The sequence below is a fragment of the Rhamphochromis longiceps genome, linkage group LG22 (genome assembly GCF_057381845.1).
Source record: "Rhamphochromis longiceps isolate RC_006_pf linkage group LG22, R_longiceps_female_GT1.1, whole genome shotgun sequence".
Classification (NCBI taxonomy): domain Eukaryota; kingdom Metazoa; phylum Chordata; class Actinopteri; order Cichliformes; family Cichlidae; genus Rhamphochromis; species Rhamphochromis longiceps.
Window position 1 is genome coordinate 10,906,806 of NC_140577.1, and position 20,715 is coordinate 10,927,520.

Genomic DNA, 20,715 nt, shown 5'->3' on the forward strand with positions numbered 1-20,715 from the left:
TGTGATTATGTAAACTCTTGTAGTTAAGATACCAAGCAAAACGACACCTAAAAAGCGGTATGATTTTAAGTCTAAAACAAGCCATAATAGTTACAGTTTAATAATTTGTTACTCTACAAATTCAGTGGACAAGACCTTCCATAGATCAGGCTCCATACAACCATTTTTCAACCAGATGTGCCAGGTCTTCTACTGCATAAAGAAGTATTGGAGACAAATTGCGCTCACTGGCGCAGACTGACTCAGACTGCTTGCAGTGCGTTGGCAATCTGTCTGCATTTATAAACTAGACAGTGAGTATTTGCAAACTTTCTCTGAGTGATTGTAGTCTGTCTGAGTCAGACTGCAGTTGTTTGGAGACAGGTTACCCAGGAGGTGACCTGTGCAATCAAAAGTGGTCACCCAGAGGTTGAGGATGTTGCACAGCCAGTCTCTGATCAACCAGTTGGTCACAGCAACTGCTTGCAATTGGTTGTTAAATGCAATGCAATACAATGAAATCACTGGGAAAAACATGGCTTTTATTAGTCATAAGGAGGTTGCTGACTTAGGTTTGCCAATAGAAAACTTAGCCCATGACAGTAGGCTTTGGCCAACCGAGAACGTGTTGACCACAGATGCTTTGTGACTGTTTGCTGAATTTTTACTTTACTCTATAGTACATATTAAATATTTGCATGTACATATATGTATATACTACTTACAGTATATATAGTGTCAAACAGACTTAGCAAACATTACCAAATGATAGAATGGTGGGCATTTTTGGTGTTCGAGTGCTCTCTAATAGTATTTTAAATTTACTGCAACAAATTCTATGGAATGAAAGATACTTAATATCTTGTGGTAAATGTAGCTCAGGCGTATGGTTTGCTGTCCATTAGCCACTACGTAGGTTTGCAGTTTGATCCTACGGCTACTTCCATGTAGGTGCTGCAGTTTATAAAACAATGCTTGTCCTGACTATGGATTTGTACTTTCAAGAGATAAGCAGAAGAACATATAAAGCTACCCCGAGCACAGGTGACAAGTTCGTAGCACCTGTTATTAGCTGAGCAGGGAGAAAAGAAGAGATAAATTAAATGCGTGCGTTCAAATTATTATTATTATTATTTTACACAGGCAAGGGAGCAGGTCAACCACATAAACCGGTCTGAAAGCTGATCCCCACAGTCTAAGCATGTCCTCTGTGCTGAGGTCTCTTTCTGCCAGGATCACTGGCGCGCACACACACACACACACACACACACACACACACACACACACACACACACACACACACACACACACACACACACAAACAAACACGTCCATGCACAGAGTCACATTCCTCTGCAGGCTCTGCGAGGGGCAGGCGCAGAGTGTGCTGGAAGCTTGGAACTGCTCTTCAGAGTGCGCGTCTCCCTCCCTCCCTCTCCCTCTCTCACTCTCTACCCCCAGTCGTTAAGTTTGCGAGCAGAGGAGGAAAGAACGGCAGAGAGACCAGGGGAGGTCTGACGACACTATCCCAGCATACCCAGCACCTACTTTAAATGCACACTCTGATAAACGCAGGCAGGCTCTGATTTACTGGAGGAACACCAAGAAATATAGCCAAGCTGTCACACTCCAAGACATGTGTGCAACTTTCCCTGCCAGGACAAAAGCTTAAGAGGAGGTTTGGAAACATACATGTGTGTCCCGTCCATGGCAAAAAAGTCTGCATGAACTCTGACTGCTGGAGGTCCAACTTAAGGATGGAGGATACATGTTTCAGGCTAACGTTTTCTGATTCAGCACTTAAGAGAACATCTAGTAAAGCATAGAAGGAGAAACAAGAGACACAAGAAATTTAATCACCCTCAACAGCGCTTCCAGGCTGATATGATGCTGTGGTACCACTACAGTCGTCACCTGCTGTCGCTGGCGGCGCTTCTGGTGATTGTGAGCTGCGGAGGAGGTGAGCAGCGGAGAGGGACGGACGGCAGCAGCAGTAGCAGTAATGGAGGGAGTACTACTAGTAGTAGCAGCAGCAGCAGTAGTAATTCCAATAACAGACGTTTTCATAAGATCCAGCATGGCCAGTGCACCTACACCTTCATCCTACCTGAGGGAGAGGGAGCTGGAGGAGGCTCCTGCAAGGAAGCGAAGGCCAGTAGCTCGCAGTACAACGCCAACTCTCTCCAGAGGGACGCTCCACCACCTGAGCCAGACTTTCCCAGCCAGAAGATCCAGCAGCTGGAGAACGTTATGGAGAATTACACCCAGTGGCTACAGAAGGTAAGGAGGAACTTTATGTGGAGCATCAGGTGCTAGATCTCTCTTTTCATTTAAACATGATCTTGGCTTAATGATAAGCTGAAATAAGAACGCAGTGGAATTTTCCTGTTTTAATCAGAACCACGCTGAAAATCTTAGAATTGCATCTGCATGAGTTTTTTCTTTTGAAGTGGCTGCTGTGTGCTATTTGTTGAGATATTTGTGTCTGCTTGGGTGTGTGGTCTCCCCAGAGCGTCTGTTTGTAGCTTCACTAGATACCTTGTTTTGGTTTGTGGACGAGGCTGTCAGACTAAAACCATGCAGTGTTTGCTGTTTTCATGTAGTCGACACGTAGTTTGTCAAAGTGCTTGTCTGTAGGAGAGTTTATGTGCCTTGGAAAAGTGCAGCTTTCTTTTACCCATACCCCCCCCAAAGGGTGATGCTGTGTGGCCACTTTCAAAATAAAATTCCAGAGATTACCACACAAAACACTGACAACATCAAAAATGTTAAAATGCACGGCTGTCAACTGGTTGACTTACACCTCATAACTCCTTCAGTTGTTGAGAAAGCAGCCTGGTCTCATAGTGGCATTAATCTTCTTTGCTTCTGAGTTGACAAACAGACTTTTATTAGTTAACAAAATATGTGTTTTTGATAACACACAAAAGAGGACAGACTGGAGTATTTGGTTACGTAACTGTGTACTGCGTCTCTGTCTAACACATCTCTGTTTTCCTGACGTCTTCCTACTTTTCTCTGTGTTAACCGCAAAATTCCACAGATGCTCATACAGCAAAGGTAGCTATATGTCAGTCACCCTCTGCTCTCCAGTGGGCTGTCTCTTTAATGGCAGGAAGTCAGAGGGAGCCCCAAGAGACTCAAAGAGGAGGAAAAGACATGGAAGGAAAATGCTCTCTTTATTTTTGTTCAAGTGTGAGTTTAGCCTGAAAATCCAGATTCATATAAAAGAAGTTTTATGTGAATATTTTTATTGGAAGAATTTATTGGTTAAATAACTCCTAAATTAAATCCTTTTAATGGGAATTTGAAGATCTGTGAGGTGTTTTGTTCAAATATGTTAATAAGATGCGAATTCTGAAGCCATATCTGATACTGCTTGGCAGGCACTCTGCTTTTTCAGGCTTTGAGACTTTGTGTCTCCGAAAAGCCCAAGACCGTCTCTCTGAAATGAATACACGATTCAAACAAACAAACTTTCAGTTTTGGCATCACAGGATCTCGTGCTCCTGCTCTTTCTACAGTGTTGTTGCTCCCAAATAAGATTAGCATGTCCAGTCTGCCATCAACACCTAAAAGCTGATGGCTTATTTTATTTTCCGCAGTTTGTAAGTCAAACACGCGCACAGCTAACAACTGATGGATTTCATGGATCACAGTGTAACGGGGAATTTATCAAGCTGAATTTCACCGATTAATCTGTTTGTATGCAATGAACATGTCCTTCGAAAGCTCTCAGAGCTACGTTGCGTCTGCTTTTCGTTTTCTCCGAGAAAGTAATTTTCACTCCACGAGTTGGAGGAAATAGTCATTTCTCATCAATTAACCAGGTAGTGGCAGCGGTCTGCTAGAGCGAGATGTTGACTGAGTTCGTAATTAAGGGAGGTAGTGTTGGGGGCTACTCCACCCTCCAGCAAATTCAGAATATCTTACGAAACTACAGAACTTAGAAATGCGTCTCAAACCAACTTGGGTATAGCACAAGAGGATTTTGTCGCTACTACTGACTTTATCTACATTTAGCATTCTGTGTGTCACAGTTGTTTATGTAGAGTCACCATTAAAGGGAGGAAAAATGAGAAAAGACTTTTAGTAGTCAAACGTCTGAAAACTTGTGTATGTGTTTCTGTCTGTGTCTTAAGTGCAGAGAAAGGCCATGGTTTATAATAATACCAGCTCTATCTTTGCTCAGTGAACCTCATCCGTCTATGACAGTACAAGGGACCCTGTGAAAACACAACGGCAGCATTCGTGCACTGAAGGTTTGACTAATGGGACCTCTAGAATAACTTTCTCCTCAGATGTAAGGAAGAGAGCACCACTACTGCCATTGTGCTTCTCTCCTGACACCTAGGAGTTTATCGTGCAGGACCAAAGACAATCTTATCATGAATTTTCTGATGTATCTTCTAAATACTGTAAATTTAAATACAAAAGCAGAAAAAACAAGTATCAGAAATAAAGAGGAATTAGCTCTTGGTCATTTCATAAGGGAAGTTTAAACACACAGTGGTAATTCACGCTAATTGCACTACATGGGGGGGAGAACATCAGGATGCAGTTAACATTTTTCATTGGACAGAAGATTAAGCGTCTCAGTCGGTCTATCTATCTTAATCACGCCGGTCTTTTTACTGCTTGTCTAAAAGAAAGCTCGCCCTGATGTTGCTCCAACCAGCCCTGATGAAAGAGACGGACAGAGAAGATTATTATAGATAGCAACCCTGTGCCTGTGCTTTCAGTCCAGTGTGGGGGGTAGACAGTTAAGAGTGATGTAGCAAACAGCTGTTGGGGAAGTGTTTTAAGCCTGAGATCTTACCTTTGTCAACCCAGGGTAAAGTATATGGACCCGGATAACATTCCTAACCAGTCAAAGGTGGCTCGTGTTTGCTCAAGGATTACTTCTTTTTCCTGTCTGCAAGGTGAAGAGCCATGGATAAGCTTTCTTACCAGAATTTCACAGAATTATAAAAGGAACACACGGGCAGAAAACCCCCACAAAAAACAAGAAATGGAGAGAAAATAAAAGACAACAGGTAGGTGACTGTGTTTGGTATGCAAATGTGTTTTTATTTTTGACACTTATCTATAATACTTTTATTTTCTGTTCTTACCAAATATATTGTCCACAGTGATATTAATTATTCACTGATTTGTACTTTAATGGGGTTTATATTGGGCAATAGCTGAAAATGAAAAAAAAAAAATAGAGAAGAAACACCCTTCAGTGATGTTACAAGTGTTGATGTTGCATAGTCTGTCCACCTGAGGGCGCTCTGCAACTTGTTGGCAACAGGTGTTTGCCAACAAGGAAGAACCAAACAAGTATAGATCAAAATCCTTTATCAGACAGGCTGTAAAACTGGGACAGTACATCAGACATTTCACAGGATTCAATTCCCACAATGCACCTGCTGCAGCAACTCACCTATCTGTTACAAACCAGCCAATCTTAGTACAACACAGAGTGATACAGAATACTGAAGCTAACAAAATGCTAAAATACATACTCAATATGCAGCAGGAAGGTAAAGTACGAGTTTTTTTTCGAATTTTCTCCATATCTCATAAACAGTTGTTTTTGCTATTAGTTAGTTCCTTGCTAGAATGCAATACGGTTACAGCTTAGAAGAGATTTTGTTATCTTATGCTGGCAAGTCAGCTTTATTTATTATTATTTATTTATTTATTTATTTCAAACATATGTCACCATATGTCACGTCAAAGTGCATAAAAAAATCGTCCATTTTCAATCCAAATCCAGTGTATGCCTGTAAAATTCCACAATGAAACTTTGAATATATATAAATCTCAACCACAGTGTCTCACAAACATCAAACATAATCATTTAGCATCAAACAGCAGCAAGCTAACGTTTCCATTTCTGAAGCTTTTATAACATAAACTGTCTGGTCAATGCAGCAAACCTTATTTTTGAAATACCTAAGTATGAGTTGATCTTCTTGGGATTTAAAATATCTCGTGCTTATAACTTTGTGCAATTTAGGGCACAAAAAGGATTCCCAGTGTCATCTCGCCATAAGGTCTCCTACCGTTTATGTACATATACAGGCCATAATGTTCTAAAAACCTCCTATTAAAATGTTTTCTTCAAGCAGGCTGTCCCAAAATCTTAATGCTATCGGAACAACAGGACAATTTCACCTCGACTAAATGTTAGCAGCCGTCATGGAATAAAGAAGCCAGAAGATTGCAAATGTAACCAGGAGCCAGATTTAAATATGCACTCATTGCATAAAATGAGTTTTGTTGGTGGTGGAAACATTTTTAAAAGCTACATTTTATCAGCATCTACTTTTAAATTGTGTTTGGAGTCCCCCCCCCCCCCCCTTTTTTTGGGTTGTTCGATAGAGTGTGGATACAGGCAAGTTTTCATAACTGATATACAAACTGAAATGACCAAAAATATTGACTGAGCTAATAAGATTTTGATGTTCGACAATTTCCAATATTTAGTGTTGCGACATACTTAGATCAATACCAAAACTCAGCTTTATTGACATGTTAAAAGATGAAACTGGTGTTTTTTAGTGCACTTTAACAACAGATGGTGTTCTTTGGTGCACTGAAGTGTAATAAGATCTTCTCATTTCCCCCTCTTGTGGAAACTGCAGAAAGTTTCTGGAGAAGCCTTTGCCAAACTAAGCTGTTGAACATGGAGGGGAAATGACCATCCTGGGTGTCTTATCCCTGTGAAATTCCCATCTTTCTGCCTCTTGACGAACTTGACTGCGTTGCATAAACAGTGCTTTAGAGGATATACCAACATGTGGGCAGCAGCTTGTTTCCCTTCCATATTGGGAGTTCATTTGAGAAAGAGTGAATATGTTTCTCTACTTAATGCTGTCAGAAGGCCACACAGTGTGCCTGGGGATCCAAGGGGAAACCTATCTATTTTAGTAGTGACTTCCTCTATAAGAGTTTATTTTTCACTCGTAATGTTGTCCAAAGCTAACAATCGGATGATACATAAAGACGGGCAAATGCTCCAAGGAATAAAAAGTCTTGTCCTTCTGGACCTCTAAACTTGCAAAAAGGAAACCATAGAAATTACAGAAGGGCGCTCCAATAACAGCTTCCAGAAGGGTTTTCTTGGTTGCACTTGTGCTTTGACTGTAAGTGAAAAGGAAAGAGAACTTTCTGCTTCTGCGTGTCGTGGGAGCAGGGAAAAACATTACAACAATGCCGCAGTATTTCCACACGGACATGAAAATGGGGTTCAACACTGTTAATGTTTCTGATTTTCAGGGAAAGGGGGCATTTAGCGGTTTTGTCATGCTCAATAAGCCGTACCGCTTTGTTTTCAGACTCACCCGTTTTTTCCAGAGGTCGTATTTCAATTAACCGGTGGCTGCGAACATGATGGCAGCTTTGATACTGGCCAGGCAGGTATTGTACACCTATGTCTCTTTAAAGTCACATGAATGAAGCAGTACATTTCTAGGTAATGTGACAGTCCATTTTGAATTTGTCTAGTTTCCTTTAGTGCAGCGATACAAAGTTACCATTTGGTTTCTTTTTCCATCATTCATTTTAGTGAATTACTCTCAGGTGGGTACTTTATTGAGGATTTATTTTGCTTTAATTACAAGGTTATACATTTGGCTAAATGCTTGCAGGATTTATGACATCCCCACTGAAAACACTGTAGCTATAGCTTGTAGCTTGGCACCCATTCGTGCATCTGTAAAATAAATTGAGAGTTTCCTCTTATAGGCTCATGTTTCCGTGCACTCTCACTCTTCTAATGGTGCTAATTTTTCTTCATTTGGTCGTTAGAGGTATTACGAATGTAGGTACTCTTGTGATTTGGCCACTTGGACACAGTGAAAAAAGTCACGCACATATGCTATACCGTATTATTACTTTTAATCATCATTAAAAAAAATTTGGAGGTAGTCTGAAGTCTAGCCCCAGGCCATCTGATTGATGAGAGGTTGTATTCAGATTCCTTTTAGCTCTAATCTGGTCACCACCAACTTCAGAGGGACATATCTGACTTTTCAGCTGCTAAACGCTCCATTATGTTCACCTTTGCTAACTTTGCAAGTCTGCTTTTTAGTTGACATTAAGAACAAAGCGGTTTAACTAGAGCTTTTTTTTTTTTTACTTAAACAGCAGTTTGCCAGGACCAGAAGAGTCATAAGAGAAACAAACCAAACAATGAAGTCAGAAGCAATTCCAGCACTGAGACTTTGAAATAGCCTCCAACTCCAACTTTGTTTAGCTGACTCTCTGGACGCCTTTTAGTCAAGGAGGCCTTTTGTTGAGATTCTTATGGATAGTACCTGTTTTTAGTTAGCTGTTTTCCTTAATTCCTATATTTTATTTTTTGGATTGCTTTGTGAAGATATATCTGTAAAAAGCACTTTAGAAATAAACTTTACTTCCTTACTTATTTATATCTCAATATTTGTAAAAGCTCTGGGAAATTATTTAGAGTTAATAACACCAAGTCATCCATTCATCCACCCGTTCAACTTAGGGTGAAAGGTGCTGGAGCCTATCCCAGCTGTCATGGGGCAAGATATGGGGTAGGTTGACAGACCATCACAGAGCCATTGTTTATACAGCAATACAGATTATATCAGCTTTAAGGTAAGTGTATGTGTATAGGTTTTATTCTAGTGTGGTATTTAAATATTTTCTTATAAAATTGTTGAAATAAGAGGTTTTTTGTTTTTTTGCCTCCCAACAGAACAACCATACATAATATTATTCTGGGCAGACAAGTGAAAGCCATTAGTACTAGAGTGGAAGTTGTTGTCAGAAGAGTTGCCAAAAGCAAAAAGGTTCTTGTCTGCATCTTTGCCACTGCTAAGGTTGAGTGATTATGAGCCAAATATGAGATAATAACAACTTAGATAGAGTGGAACATTAGACATTATGGTCGATGTAAGTGCACGGTTAGTAATGTAATGTGCTGTTATTTTAGCCTGCAGCAAATCACGAGTGTGTTTAAGCTTACTTCAGTCGCAGAGCTGCCTGTTATCTTTTTTTGTATTTTTGTTTTATAATGACTCTTGATAAACAGAGCAGATGATAGATAATATTACTCACCCATATCTGCTATTTGTTTTCCTCCAGACTTCGGTTCATGCAGGTCGTACGCTGTAAATCAAAGTTTGATTAAGGTCAAAGGAACTGATATGGCATTAAAAACAAAGCTCTGTTTGGATATTTGATATTTGAGCTGTTTGCAGAGAATACCCCAAGACGTCTAACTCGGTTTGAATTTGCAGTAATCTGTCAGATGTTCTCTTTTTTTTTCCCAACTGGTTTGTTTCCAGGAAAAGATAACTGATAAAATATCAATTTCTTGTATTGCTGATTCTGGCAATGTGCCGCAGAATGAAAAATAAGGATACGCTGTGAATTTGAATGCTCTCGCTACATGCTTCAGTTTGTGTTCATCCAATTTGGAAGTTCACTCTAAGTTGTGTTGTTTGATCTTCGTTTATGATAATTTTCAATCCCGTAGATATTTCTGTGAAGTGGAGGAAAAATTCCTGAAGCCGCCTTAGATGCTGCCTTTGAGGCCGGCTCTCCCTCCAGTGTCTCTTTGACTCTCCCTGACAGATGTTGCATTCTGAGTGGATGTCTTTGTTTGTCAACGCTGGGGAGCCTTCCAGAGGTTCCAGAGGGCAGCGCCGTTTCACCCTGCTTGGAGTTAGCCTTGCAGATTGTGTGTTTCTCGGATTCTAAAGCAAAGAAACACAAGAATCAAGGTCAGATGCTCCAAAATGAGGAGAAAAGGCCGTAGAGTGAGGCCAAGTTGTAGAAAACTGTTGACAGGAAGCGCATAACGGTGAAAAGAAGACAGAAGAAGATTGGGACAGACTCGGAATAGTAGGAAAGAAAACATAAACAGCTTCATTCCCTCGCACTGTGGCCTACATAGATCTTCAAATGAGTAATGGTTGTCTCCATTGTTTTTGTTGCGTTCTTATGGTGGTAGGATGTGAGCCACTTGTTCTTAAGCCCTTTGTGTCACATCTGAGCATTACTTCACGTATTTATTTAATCGTTTATTGTCTTGTGGTGCGAGTGAGGGAGGCGAGCTGCTCTGTGAGTATTGTGCAACGTATTGAATTACATCTTCAGACCCACACATCTTGATGGAATTCAGTCTGGAGCAATTCAGAAGGGCAGGCTGTTTATAACCTGCCTCTGTTTTCTTTGGGCGCTTTGGGCACATGAAGTGAGTCGGGTCTCGGTTTATCGCTTTAAGTGCTGTGATTGGTGTGACACTTCGTTCAGCCTGCTAGTGGCAATACGCACATGCACGAAAAGATATAGACGCACATGCAGACACATTTGCACCCACAAATCTTAATATTTGCTTTGAAAGCAAAGACACTCGTAACCCTGTACAGAGTTGTGTTTGCGTTAGCGGGGACCTGAGCCAGACTTCTCATATTTCACAGAATACCACAGCTGGAGCTGGCACACTCACTGCAGACATGTAGAGGAAAGTCAGTAAAGTGGGTTACCCTGTGACATTTCTTATGTTCCCTGCTGTTAAACAATAACACCCTCAAAACATCGTACAGTGCAACTCAAGAGTCCTCATAAAATCAATGACTCCGTCGACTGTTTCAGTATGTTTCTTTTCTTTGGTCGTTTTAGCTGTTTGTACTTTCGGTCACGCTGCTATCAGAGCTGTCGATTAGCTGATAAGGAACACCTGCTGCATGACAGAATTTGGTGATGAATTGCACCAAGTATGCAATTCACACGCCTAAAACGCATAATTCGTTTGTTTTTAAAACACAATCTAAGTATTCAATCAAGTACGGTAACAAGAGGCTCTAACGAATAATCTTTTAGGCAAGCAAGCTGTGTATTGGATTTTTTCTTTCTAGTAAAGGCTCTAAAAAGTTCAACATTACATATAAGCAGATACTGATTTAGATTTTCATTAGAACTTGCTTTGTTGCATTACACCAAACTATAGCTAATCACACTCCCACCAAAAAAACCCACCCAAATTGACATGGAAATAGCTCTTTTATATAATTCATAAATTCACTTTAAATGATAAATGTTGTAAAAATCAGTCTATACTTAATTTATCTAGTCCTACATATTTTTTTCTCTGTGCTCACAATGCAAAACCCATACAAGCATGTTGATACATATACTCACTGGCCACTTCTTCAGTTACACCTTTGCGAGTTGGACCCTTTTTTGTCTGCAGATTTGTGGGCTGCTGCTGCAAATCTCATTTTCCACAACAACCCAAAGATCTGGTTGCCGTGGAAGCTATTTGAGAGCTGTGAACTCATTGTTATGTTCCAGAAAGCAGTTTGAGATCATTTCAGCTTTTGTGACATGGAGATTTATACTGGTGGATGGAGCCATCAGAAGATGAGAACGCTGTGGTCATAAAGGGATGGACAAGGTCAGCGACAGTATTCAGATAGGCTGTGGCATTTAAAAGATGCTCAGCTGGTACTAAGAACCTCAAAGTGTATCCCCCACAACATTACACAACCAGCAGCACGCCTGTATCACTGATATAATACAGGATGAATCCATGCTTTCATGTTGTTTACACCAAATTCTGACCTTTATAGAAATCTGGACCTTCATTTAGGACTGTTTATTATTGCTACATTGTTATTCGAGTGCGTGTTACAGGGGAAAACCTTGTAAAAACACTGCTGTATTTGGTGTCAGCCTGAAGCATCAAGCTGTTTTTGGTTTAGGCAAACAGTTGGCTGTAATGATTAGTACAGGTGGATTTTAGCAGTCAGTGTTGTGATTACTGGTAGTGAAAGCACTTTGCACACATTTAGGGATGGAAAAAATGTAGCGTAACATTTTTCTTCATGTACTTCCCCTCTGCAGCAACGGTGCAGTGACAGACTACCTCTAAATTGCGCTGCTGCACGGTGACCTAACAGGAACTAACTTAGAAATCTGTTGTTGATTGAAAAGATGGATGTGCTTGTTGGTCTGAGTTTACAACAAAAATACAAATGGTTACAAATAGTTCCAGAAGTTTATTTAAGTTGACATGTTTGCTGTGATTCTGAGGTGGAAAGGTTAATCCTCCAGAGGCCTGGACATGGACGTTAGTAAATCTGCACGCGTGAGTGTGTCACGTTCGTGTCCGTTTCTGCATGCGGGTTTGTGCACGACACTGTTTTATCTGCACAAGCCTGTTTTTTCGCCTGTGTTTGGATGAGATGACCTTGAGCTTAGCCAATAGTCTGAGAAGGATCATATGAGATGTTACTTCTCTGGGCATGTGCAATCACAAGGTGCAGAAACTGGAACAGAAGCTGACACATGCTGTCAAACAGCACTCACATTATCCATGTAAATGTATACACGTCAGTGATACATGATGTCTATGATGTCTCGTCTAAGGGAAGGATGAAGATATAACTTTTAACAGTTACAGATTGCAAAAAAGAATGGGTGATGTCACTGTTTTCCTAAAATCTACCTTGTATGGAGTAATTATCATTGTTTGCCATGATACAACTAAGATTCGTGGCTTTCTCATGGTTTTCAGTCCTACAACAGCACCAGACGGAGTTCGGTTCCAAGATTAGATGTTCATATTTCAGTTTTTCTGAGCGTTGTGGTACTCATCATGTTGGCTTAACAGTTAAGGTTTAAAGTTCATTCACGTCCTCAGAGATGGCAGCTTTCAAAAAGAAAACAAAGCCTCTTCTCTTTTTTTTTTTTTCCACAGTGTTATTGCTTTACAGTCCATTTAGTACCTGGAACCTTTAAGCCCTCAAACTAATCACAAAAAATGGATAAGATGTTTTGTTGTTTGAGCATGACCATTTATGTTTGGTTGCACTGGTTGAAATCATTTGATCCATCCTTTGCTTTTGCTTTTGTTTATAGACATGTCTTGAGTGCCGCTGCCTATGAAATTCAAAAACAAACAGAAACTGAACACAGAAACCCAGGAATTAGACAGGTAATGCACACAGTGTGCACTTCTCTAAATGATCCTTTTCTCTACTTCTGTTTTCTTTAGCAACCTTGCACAACAGAAAAAGATGTGATGTAATTCCAATGACATGCTATGTCAAGAACCTTTCAATGTGTGTACAAATGTACTTGTACTGCAGTTTTTCTATGAAAAACATCAAACACGTGAGCAGCTAATGATCAAGATGCACAAACATGCAACATGTCAACCGAAGCCAAAGATCAAACTGCTCATTAGCTGCACATCGTCGATAAGAGCAGCGTCCACGTCCTTTTAAACATATGTGGTAAACTTCGGGTCAAAGCTGTTTCATGTGTGCATGTTAGCTGGTCTACTTCGGCCTCACTTACTTAGAAGTGCCTCGTGCAGCCACTGACAGTGCGTGTTAGCAACAGTGGAAGCGTGCAAAATGACTGAACAGTAACATAATCTGGACCTGGTGCGATAGTGTCTCTGTGTCTTCGGTATTAAAATCAAAGCGAAGCAAAGATTGTAAGAAAGACTCGGAAATGCAAGCACGTGTAGATGTGCAGATATGGGATGGAGGGAGGCAGAAAGAGAAAGTGAAGGAGGCCGTGCTCAGCTCACACTGTGGTGATTAACTATAGGAACAGTTTATAAACTCCGGAGTCTATGCTTAATGGGATGTTAGGATGAAAGATAAACACGAACGTGACATTGAAGGAAACAACCCTTGTCATTAAAGGCTCATTCGTTTTGATTTAAAAAGACGCCCAGCTTGGTAGGTAGTGGGGCTGGCACACAAACTACTGGAACCATTTTTCCCTGAGGTTTTGCCTGACTAGGAGGTTTAACATACAACGCTGTATGTAGTAAGGTTTCTGTCATGGCTGAAATTAAAACAAAACATGCCCCCTTTCATATATTTCTACAACTGTCTGGCAGAGGAATCTCCTGCTGGGATGTTTTGAGGGTATACTGGAATGCTATCTCAAATATTTGGACGTAATAGACTCCTCCATGGGATGGTGGGTTTGCGATCCCTGTGTGCTTAAGTAAAGGGGCAGACTGACATGGCCAGCAGCATAGACACACAAAAAAAGACTTTTAAAAAAGGGTGCATTCCTGTCCAGATGTGTCCCTGAGGAAAGCTTCTCATGTTGGATGACTAAGTGAGCCACAATATCTCAGGACTGTCCCTCTGCTGGTGCTCCCAGTTTAAGACATCTGGATGAATGGTAGCAGGTCCAGCTTTGTTTGCTTATTTGTTTTTCGTTATGCATTCCCATGTCTTGAATGACTGCAAGAACTTCCTCTCCCATAAGGCTAGATAAGCAAAATTAATTGGAGTAATTTTTGGACCATTTTGACATTAGATAGCACCAATGTAACTGGAGTATTTATGAAAATATACTTTCATATGCACACTTTCCTTCACTGTATTTGTTTACATTTGTCATTGAAAGAAACCATGCTTTGTCTCTAATAGCGACTGTTACATCTGCTTGACTTAGGAATCATACATTAAATGCTGTCTTGAACCACCCCTCATTTCTTTAGGTACAGTGATTTATTGAATCATGTCCATCATGCAGTAAATAAAGGCTCTTTGGCATAAAAGAATTCCCATGTTAGAACTGTCTCACGCATGTAATTTCTTTAAGTACTCTGCAGGAGTAGCTCCCCAGTTGTCTATCAAGGTGATCCCATACTGCTTCAATCATGGTGAGGTTTGGGCTCTGAGAAAGTCAGTACATGACTGATGGTGTTCTTTTGTCTTTCTTCTTGTCTTTTTTCTCTACTCTGGGATGCTTTTACTGAATTGGCATCAGATGCTTTCCAGATGGTATTGCATCATGAATCAAAATCTGCTGATACTTGTCTGTGTGCATAATTCCATTCTCTTTGACAATATCCTCACACCACTGGCTGAAATGCAGCTCTAAACCATTTCAGACCCATTCTACAGAAGGCTGTAGATACTCACTGTTGTACCTCTCTCCTGATCTTTGCAAGACTGCTTGCCATTGATTTTCAGTGGGGACTGGTTTTTGTGTAATTTCAGTTTTTACTTAATTTGGCATACCTCAGCATTTTCTTCCTTAAGAATGGCTTCTTGATAGCCACCCTTCCACTGATGCCATTTCTGATTAGGCTTCGAACAATAAATGGATCAACTGATCTGAACTTGTCAAGTGTCCTCAACTTTTTTAAGGACACACTACACACCATGCTCAGATACGCCAAGTTTTTGGCTAATAGCTTTTTGGGAATTGCCTTGTTGGTGCAAAAATACTATTATATTGCTGTCAAGCAGTGCTATCTTGGCATTGTTCATAGATTCAGCTAAAGAAATGAGAATAAAATGTGTTTTTGCGACAGACTGCCAGTAACCTAAAGTAAGGACCTAAAGATACAATTTTAAATTTATAATAATAACAATAATAAAAGCTTGTTCCTACCGTAGATTTTATGAGATGGGCTTGTTCTCTCGGTTTTATAGGAGTTGTAGCCTGTAGATATTATGATATTTTTATGTTTCTTGTCTAACACTTTGCAGTGATTTGAGTTATGTGTAGTTTCACTGGAATTTAGTCCTAAAGAAGCACCGAGCAGAGCAACTCTGAAAATTCATTTCCAGAATAAAATTTTCCTCATGAAAACAAGCAGTGTCTGTATAATCGTATCAAAATCAGTAAATGAAAACCAAACATTGCTCTTGGATGTTCTCACACAAGTGCTACAAAACTCAAGTTCAAGGCTTTAAAATGTCAGTCTCTCTATTTTATGTCAAAAGACCGTGTTTGTCCATCTGTGCTTTTCATAACACAATGCCAACATTGCAACTTTTATATCTCAATCTGTCATTCTGACAAATAAAAGACTTTCTTTGTCGTATATTCTAGTAGTTTATCACTGAATGTGTTATAGACACTGTCAGACTTTGATTTAAAAGGTCCTTCCAAGTTTGACCATTCACGTAAGAGAAAGCATAACATAGATTACACAAAATTTATGTCTCAAAGAAACTAACAAAAAAAAAAAAAAACAGACTAAAAGCAACAAGAGCAACACAAGCAGGTTTTCTTCTTTCTTGGGTTTTAATGTTTTTGCAAATTTAACATAATCAAAAGAAGTATTAAATCTAAATTTGTCATGAATCGCTGTGCGGCAGGCAGGAGTTGGACCCAAAATGCAGGACTCACAGGCTCGAGGGAATGAACTCAAAACTCAGCTTTATTTGCTGGCAGGGAAAAAAACATACAAACTAATCCAAACTGGGAACTTAGAAAACTCACAGAGAGACACACAGGGAGAGCCACACAGCATGAGGGACGACGCGACACTGACTCAGAGAAACACAGGGTTTAAATACACTGGGAAGTAACGAGGGGAATGAGACACAGAAGGAGGGCACAGCTAGGAGAAATCAGGACTGACGAGACAAGCAAAGCAGGACGCATTCACATGAGACACGGACCATCAAAGTAAAACAGGAAGTATCACACAGAGACGCGAACTTGACACAGTGGAGACAGCAACTAAGAAATACAGAGACATAAACCATAAGGCAGAGGACTAAGAACCAAAATACACAGGGAAATACTCAGCTGGGAACACAAGAGACTAGACTAGAGAGAGTAACAAAAACCCAACCATGAGAACATAATGCACAATGCAGAGTGACAGAAAACAAGAAACTCAAACATGCAAAGACACACAATTACACAGAACAGAGGGGACACAGAGAGACATGAAGGGCAAGGGATCAAAACTAGAAGCCATAGAATAAATCACACACAAGTACAATAATACAAAAATCACAAAGAACTAAAAACGCTGGGTCAGGAGACCCAGGACCATGACAAAATTTGACTCGGGTTTGTGTTTCGAAATCGTGATTAAGAGCATCAGAATTTTACCCAGACCTTGTTGAAAATCAAGCCTCATTTCAATTGAAGCATTTAAATTATCTACACAGAGATCTCATCAGTTGTTTGGGAAAAAAAATCCCCACATCAAAAGGTATTATGTATATTCCCCCTTCTGTGTTTGTGATTTATTTGAATGGTTAACACTGAGTAATGATATGCAAAGTCGTATAGTTTAAGAATATCTGACAAAATGTGGAAAATATGAACTTCAATTTGGCTTAAAACTTTTGCACTCTGGTTAGAAGTTCTGATTTGTTTTTCCTAAGAAATATCACCCAGCCTTGAATATACCAGCCAGAAAATCTCACTTTCTTTTATTGGCTGCCCTGTTGACAAACCATCATGACAGTAAACCTTTGAAGGTTGAAAAATGGTGTGCGTCTGAACCTGCCAAGCAATTTTGGGTACTTCAAACTACGCACTATAATTGACCTAATCATTTATAAAGAGCTTGGTTTACTTAAAGTTGTGTACACATGTTTCATTATGTCCTTGGAAATACAAAACCACAACAAGATTAGCATCAATACTGTCTTGACAGGTTGACAAACGGGAAGAAAACAAGCAAGAAAGATATAAAGGGGGAAGAAAAGGCAGTGTTGGATCAAGCAGGTGCTGGCAGGCACTTGGTTGTTTTTCAGATGGCCAAATTCACACAGATCAAGAGAGCTGAGAGAGGGTTTGGACAACCCAATTCATTGCGCACTCCTATTCCTATTCTAAATTATCCACCATCAGCATGTTTACTTGCTTTCTTGTATTGCTTACAGACCTTCTCCAATGTAGTGGCATGACTTTCACAAATAATACATTCTGTGGGAACTACCTCCTTGCAGGAAGTCTATACTGACCTATAAAATCCTTCTGCACCAAGGGCACTTCCACAGTTTTTGAAATGGGAAGTCCCCCTGCCTCTCTTTTTAAGCTTTCTACTTTATACTCTGTGGAGTAGAAAATATAATGCCTTGATTGATGCTCAATATTTCAGGTGAGGGAATTCCAGAAAGTTGATTCTGTAGTCTGGATGGAGCATTTTCAGTCGAAGAAGCATTTCATCCCTAATCCAAGTGATTTCTTCAGTCTCGACTCAATGCAAGTTTCCCCAGCCTTACTTGTGCTTCGTTTAGGTACTTGAGTGAATGCACTCAAGGTGCCAACCAATGCAGCAATCCTCTAGAGGTTCTGCTGTTAATATCAATGTTCTCAGTCTTCTGCTTTTTGTGTAAGACATATGCCTTGAAAGGTGCTTTATTCATCAACTATAGAGGTTCACACACAGTGCTCAAGAGCTGTCTACCATATTGAACATGATAGAATCACCAGTCTTGAAGGAAAAATGCATATTCCCAGATGGATTATCGAGAGGTTTCTGGTGGTTGCTGGCTGTCATTGAGCGAAATCAGTCACAAAGAGGATGTGGTGCAAAAAAATCTCCTTTTGGTTATTTTGGTTGTTAACAGATTGCTTAGTTGCCAGTAGTTTGCATGTAAGATGATACCTTGTCTGCAAACACTCTAACTGTGCTAACTAACGGTACACTGAGAAAAAGTGAAACATGAAAAATTGCAACACAAACCCGAAGTGGTGAATGCTTGCCTGTAAAGTGAAAGTTGTGCGTCAGCACTGCAATTTGCATGATTCAAATGACGCGGTGTTTACTTTCAAGGCAAATGGTCTCCATTTCTTGCACAGTTTCACAAATGTTCAACTAGTGGTCAGCAAGTATTCGTAGTCAGCATATTTAGTTTGAAATACCGGTGTCTGTAGCAACCTGCTAGTGACTATATCAAGGAGGTTTCATTGGGATATTAACGGGAAGTATTTTCTCTCAAGACCCAAAATTCCTACCGGGGTCACTGACCAATCTATAGGGCTGTGTGACTGTTGCTTCTGGAATGAATATCAGAATGACTGCAACAACCTCCAGCAATCACCAACTGGTCAGAATACCCATTGAATTGACTGGTTGCTGCAATATGATATTGGGCCGTTCTCTCATCCTGTCTGACTGAAGCCTTATTCACTTGATCCAATGTTGCAACACGTTCAAAATGGCAGACAAGTTGACATCACATAGTTAGCGGGTACGTGACTGCAAGACCTAAATAGTCTGTGTGAGCCAGAGCGGAGGGAGTGACACAGTTAACGACTCAGTTAGTGACTAGCTACACCAACGCAAGTACGAACCACACAAGCAACACGTAGAAACTTCCAGCTCTCTGCAAGCAAAAAACTTTGATTCAAAAAGTTAATAAGATTTACCATATACCCCAAGCATTTGTTCAGTAAACATGACAACTCATCTTATGCAATGGATGGGTTTGTGTGGTTGCAGCTAGCTGATATGTCTGTCAGGAAGTAGATGAGTGAGCACTCTGGAAGTTGTTAACTTTCATTATATTGTTAGAGCGCTTATCTACAAGGTGAACTAAATAGGATCAAACTACAGTGTTGTTGAGTTTCCAGTTGTAGTTTTTTGTTGTAGTTGTAGATTCTTCATGCAAGTTTACAGCAGTCCACGGAAAGGATAACTTTGTTAAAATAAAGTTTGCTGCAGCAGAAAATTATGTCACAGAACACTGCATATAAGCCTGGATATTATTCAGTAATTTACAGGTGTGGTGTAGCAAACAGCTCTTTTAAAACTGCCTGATGAAACTGTCTACTTTGACATGCCGGGCCTATGTTTGTTTCTTATTTATTTTATGTCAGTCTTTCTCACATGACATCCTGTTAGAGGACAAAAAATGTGGCAGCAATTGAGTAAATCTCTGGATGCTGGCCACTGGAGCAAAGGTCACAGAGATCTGCTACAAGTTCAGTCTGAGTTGTTACTCATCTAATCTTGACAGACTTTAAGACAGCGGTCCTAAAACCATTTAAAGGTGGCTTTTAAAACAAACAATCGAGTGACCGAGTTAGACAGTTTTTAAGATACGGCAGAAGTTTCTCCTATTTTATACAGCTGCAGAAAGTGGCCTGCAGTAAGTCAGGGTAGCACCTTCTAAAGCCCTACTAGAGTGAATTATAGACCCGGATTTTAAAGAGTGGTGTCAAATTCACCTTCCGCTGTCAGTGAACGATAAGAATGCATAAGTGGAGCCTATTTGCTGGCTTTGGGTCTAAGCCAGCAAATAGGCCTGTGATACATTGGGAAGGGCTGATACAGGGGGTAGATCATGGTAAGTAATAACTCCCATCCTCTCTGTTAAAGTGGCCTGCAATGCATCCAGGCATGAGTGAAAGGGATGTATCCCAGAAGCCAGGCTGCCCCAGTAACACCATTACCATCACCTCCCTGCATGCACAAAGAGCTGGAGATAAGTAGAGATGTGACAAAGCTCCACTGGAAAGTATTTTAAAAAGTCCAGGCCTGCAGTTTCTTACTTTCACAGTGTCTCTTTGCACTGCTACTGCAATTGTTTAGAAGAAGATCAGAAGTTATTTTAAATAGTAATCATAACAGAGAGTATCATTTAAAGGGATTATCCTGTGCCTGGCTCTCAAGCATTGGTATTTCAGTAGATCTGCCATAATTATTTGCAGGATCCGTATGTTGGATGTCTGACATGATGCCATTCCAACCTTTTTGCGTGTTATGCTTGGTATGAAAATGTGCTTGCTCAGAACGTTTCTATCAGCAACAGTTGCTTTTAAAGTCTCTATCCTGTCATTTACATTCTAAAGGGCTCAAAACAGCCTGTTTGGTGATTAACATCCAGTTGTGCCTCATAAACTGTTTACTCTGACCAGTCTGTGCATGCAAAGGGTACAGAGTGCACTTAAGGCACTGAAGGATGAATGTCATGGAGCGGAGCATAATTAGTAAAGTCACAGGCAGGCCACATGAAGTCAGCT

At 40.3% G+C, this 20,715-nt stretch overlaps 1 protein-coding gene across 1 annotated transcript in view; it reads left to right on the forward strand.

Annotated features, from left to right (window-relative positions):
* The first annotated feature begins 1,428 nt into the window (after positions 1-1,428).
* Positions 1,429-20,715, forward strand: part of angpt1 (angiopoietin 1) — a 59,054-nt gene continuing 39,767 nt past the window's right edge. The window contains exon 1 of the mRNA XM_085395551.1: positions 1,429-2,259. Coding sequence (XP_085251677.1) covers positions 1,864-2,259 — 396 coding nt within the window. The 5' untranslated portion in view covers positions 1,429-1,863. The remainder of the gene's footprint in view (positions 2,260-20,715) is intronic.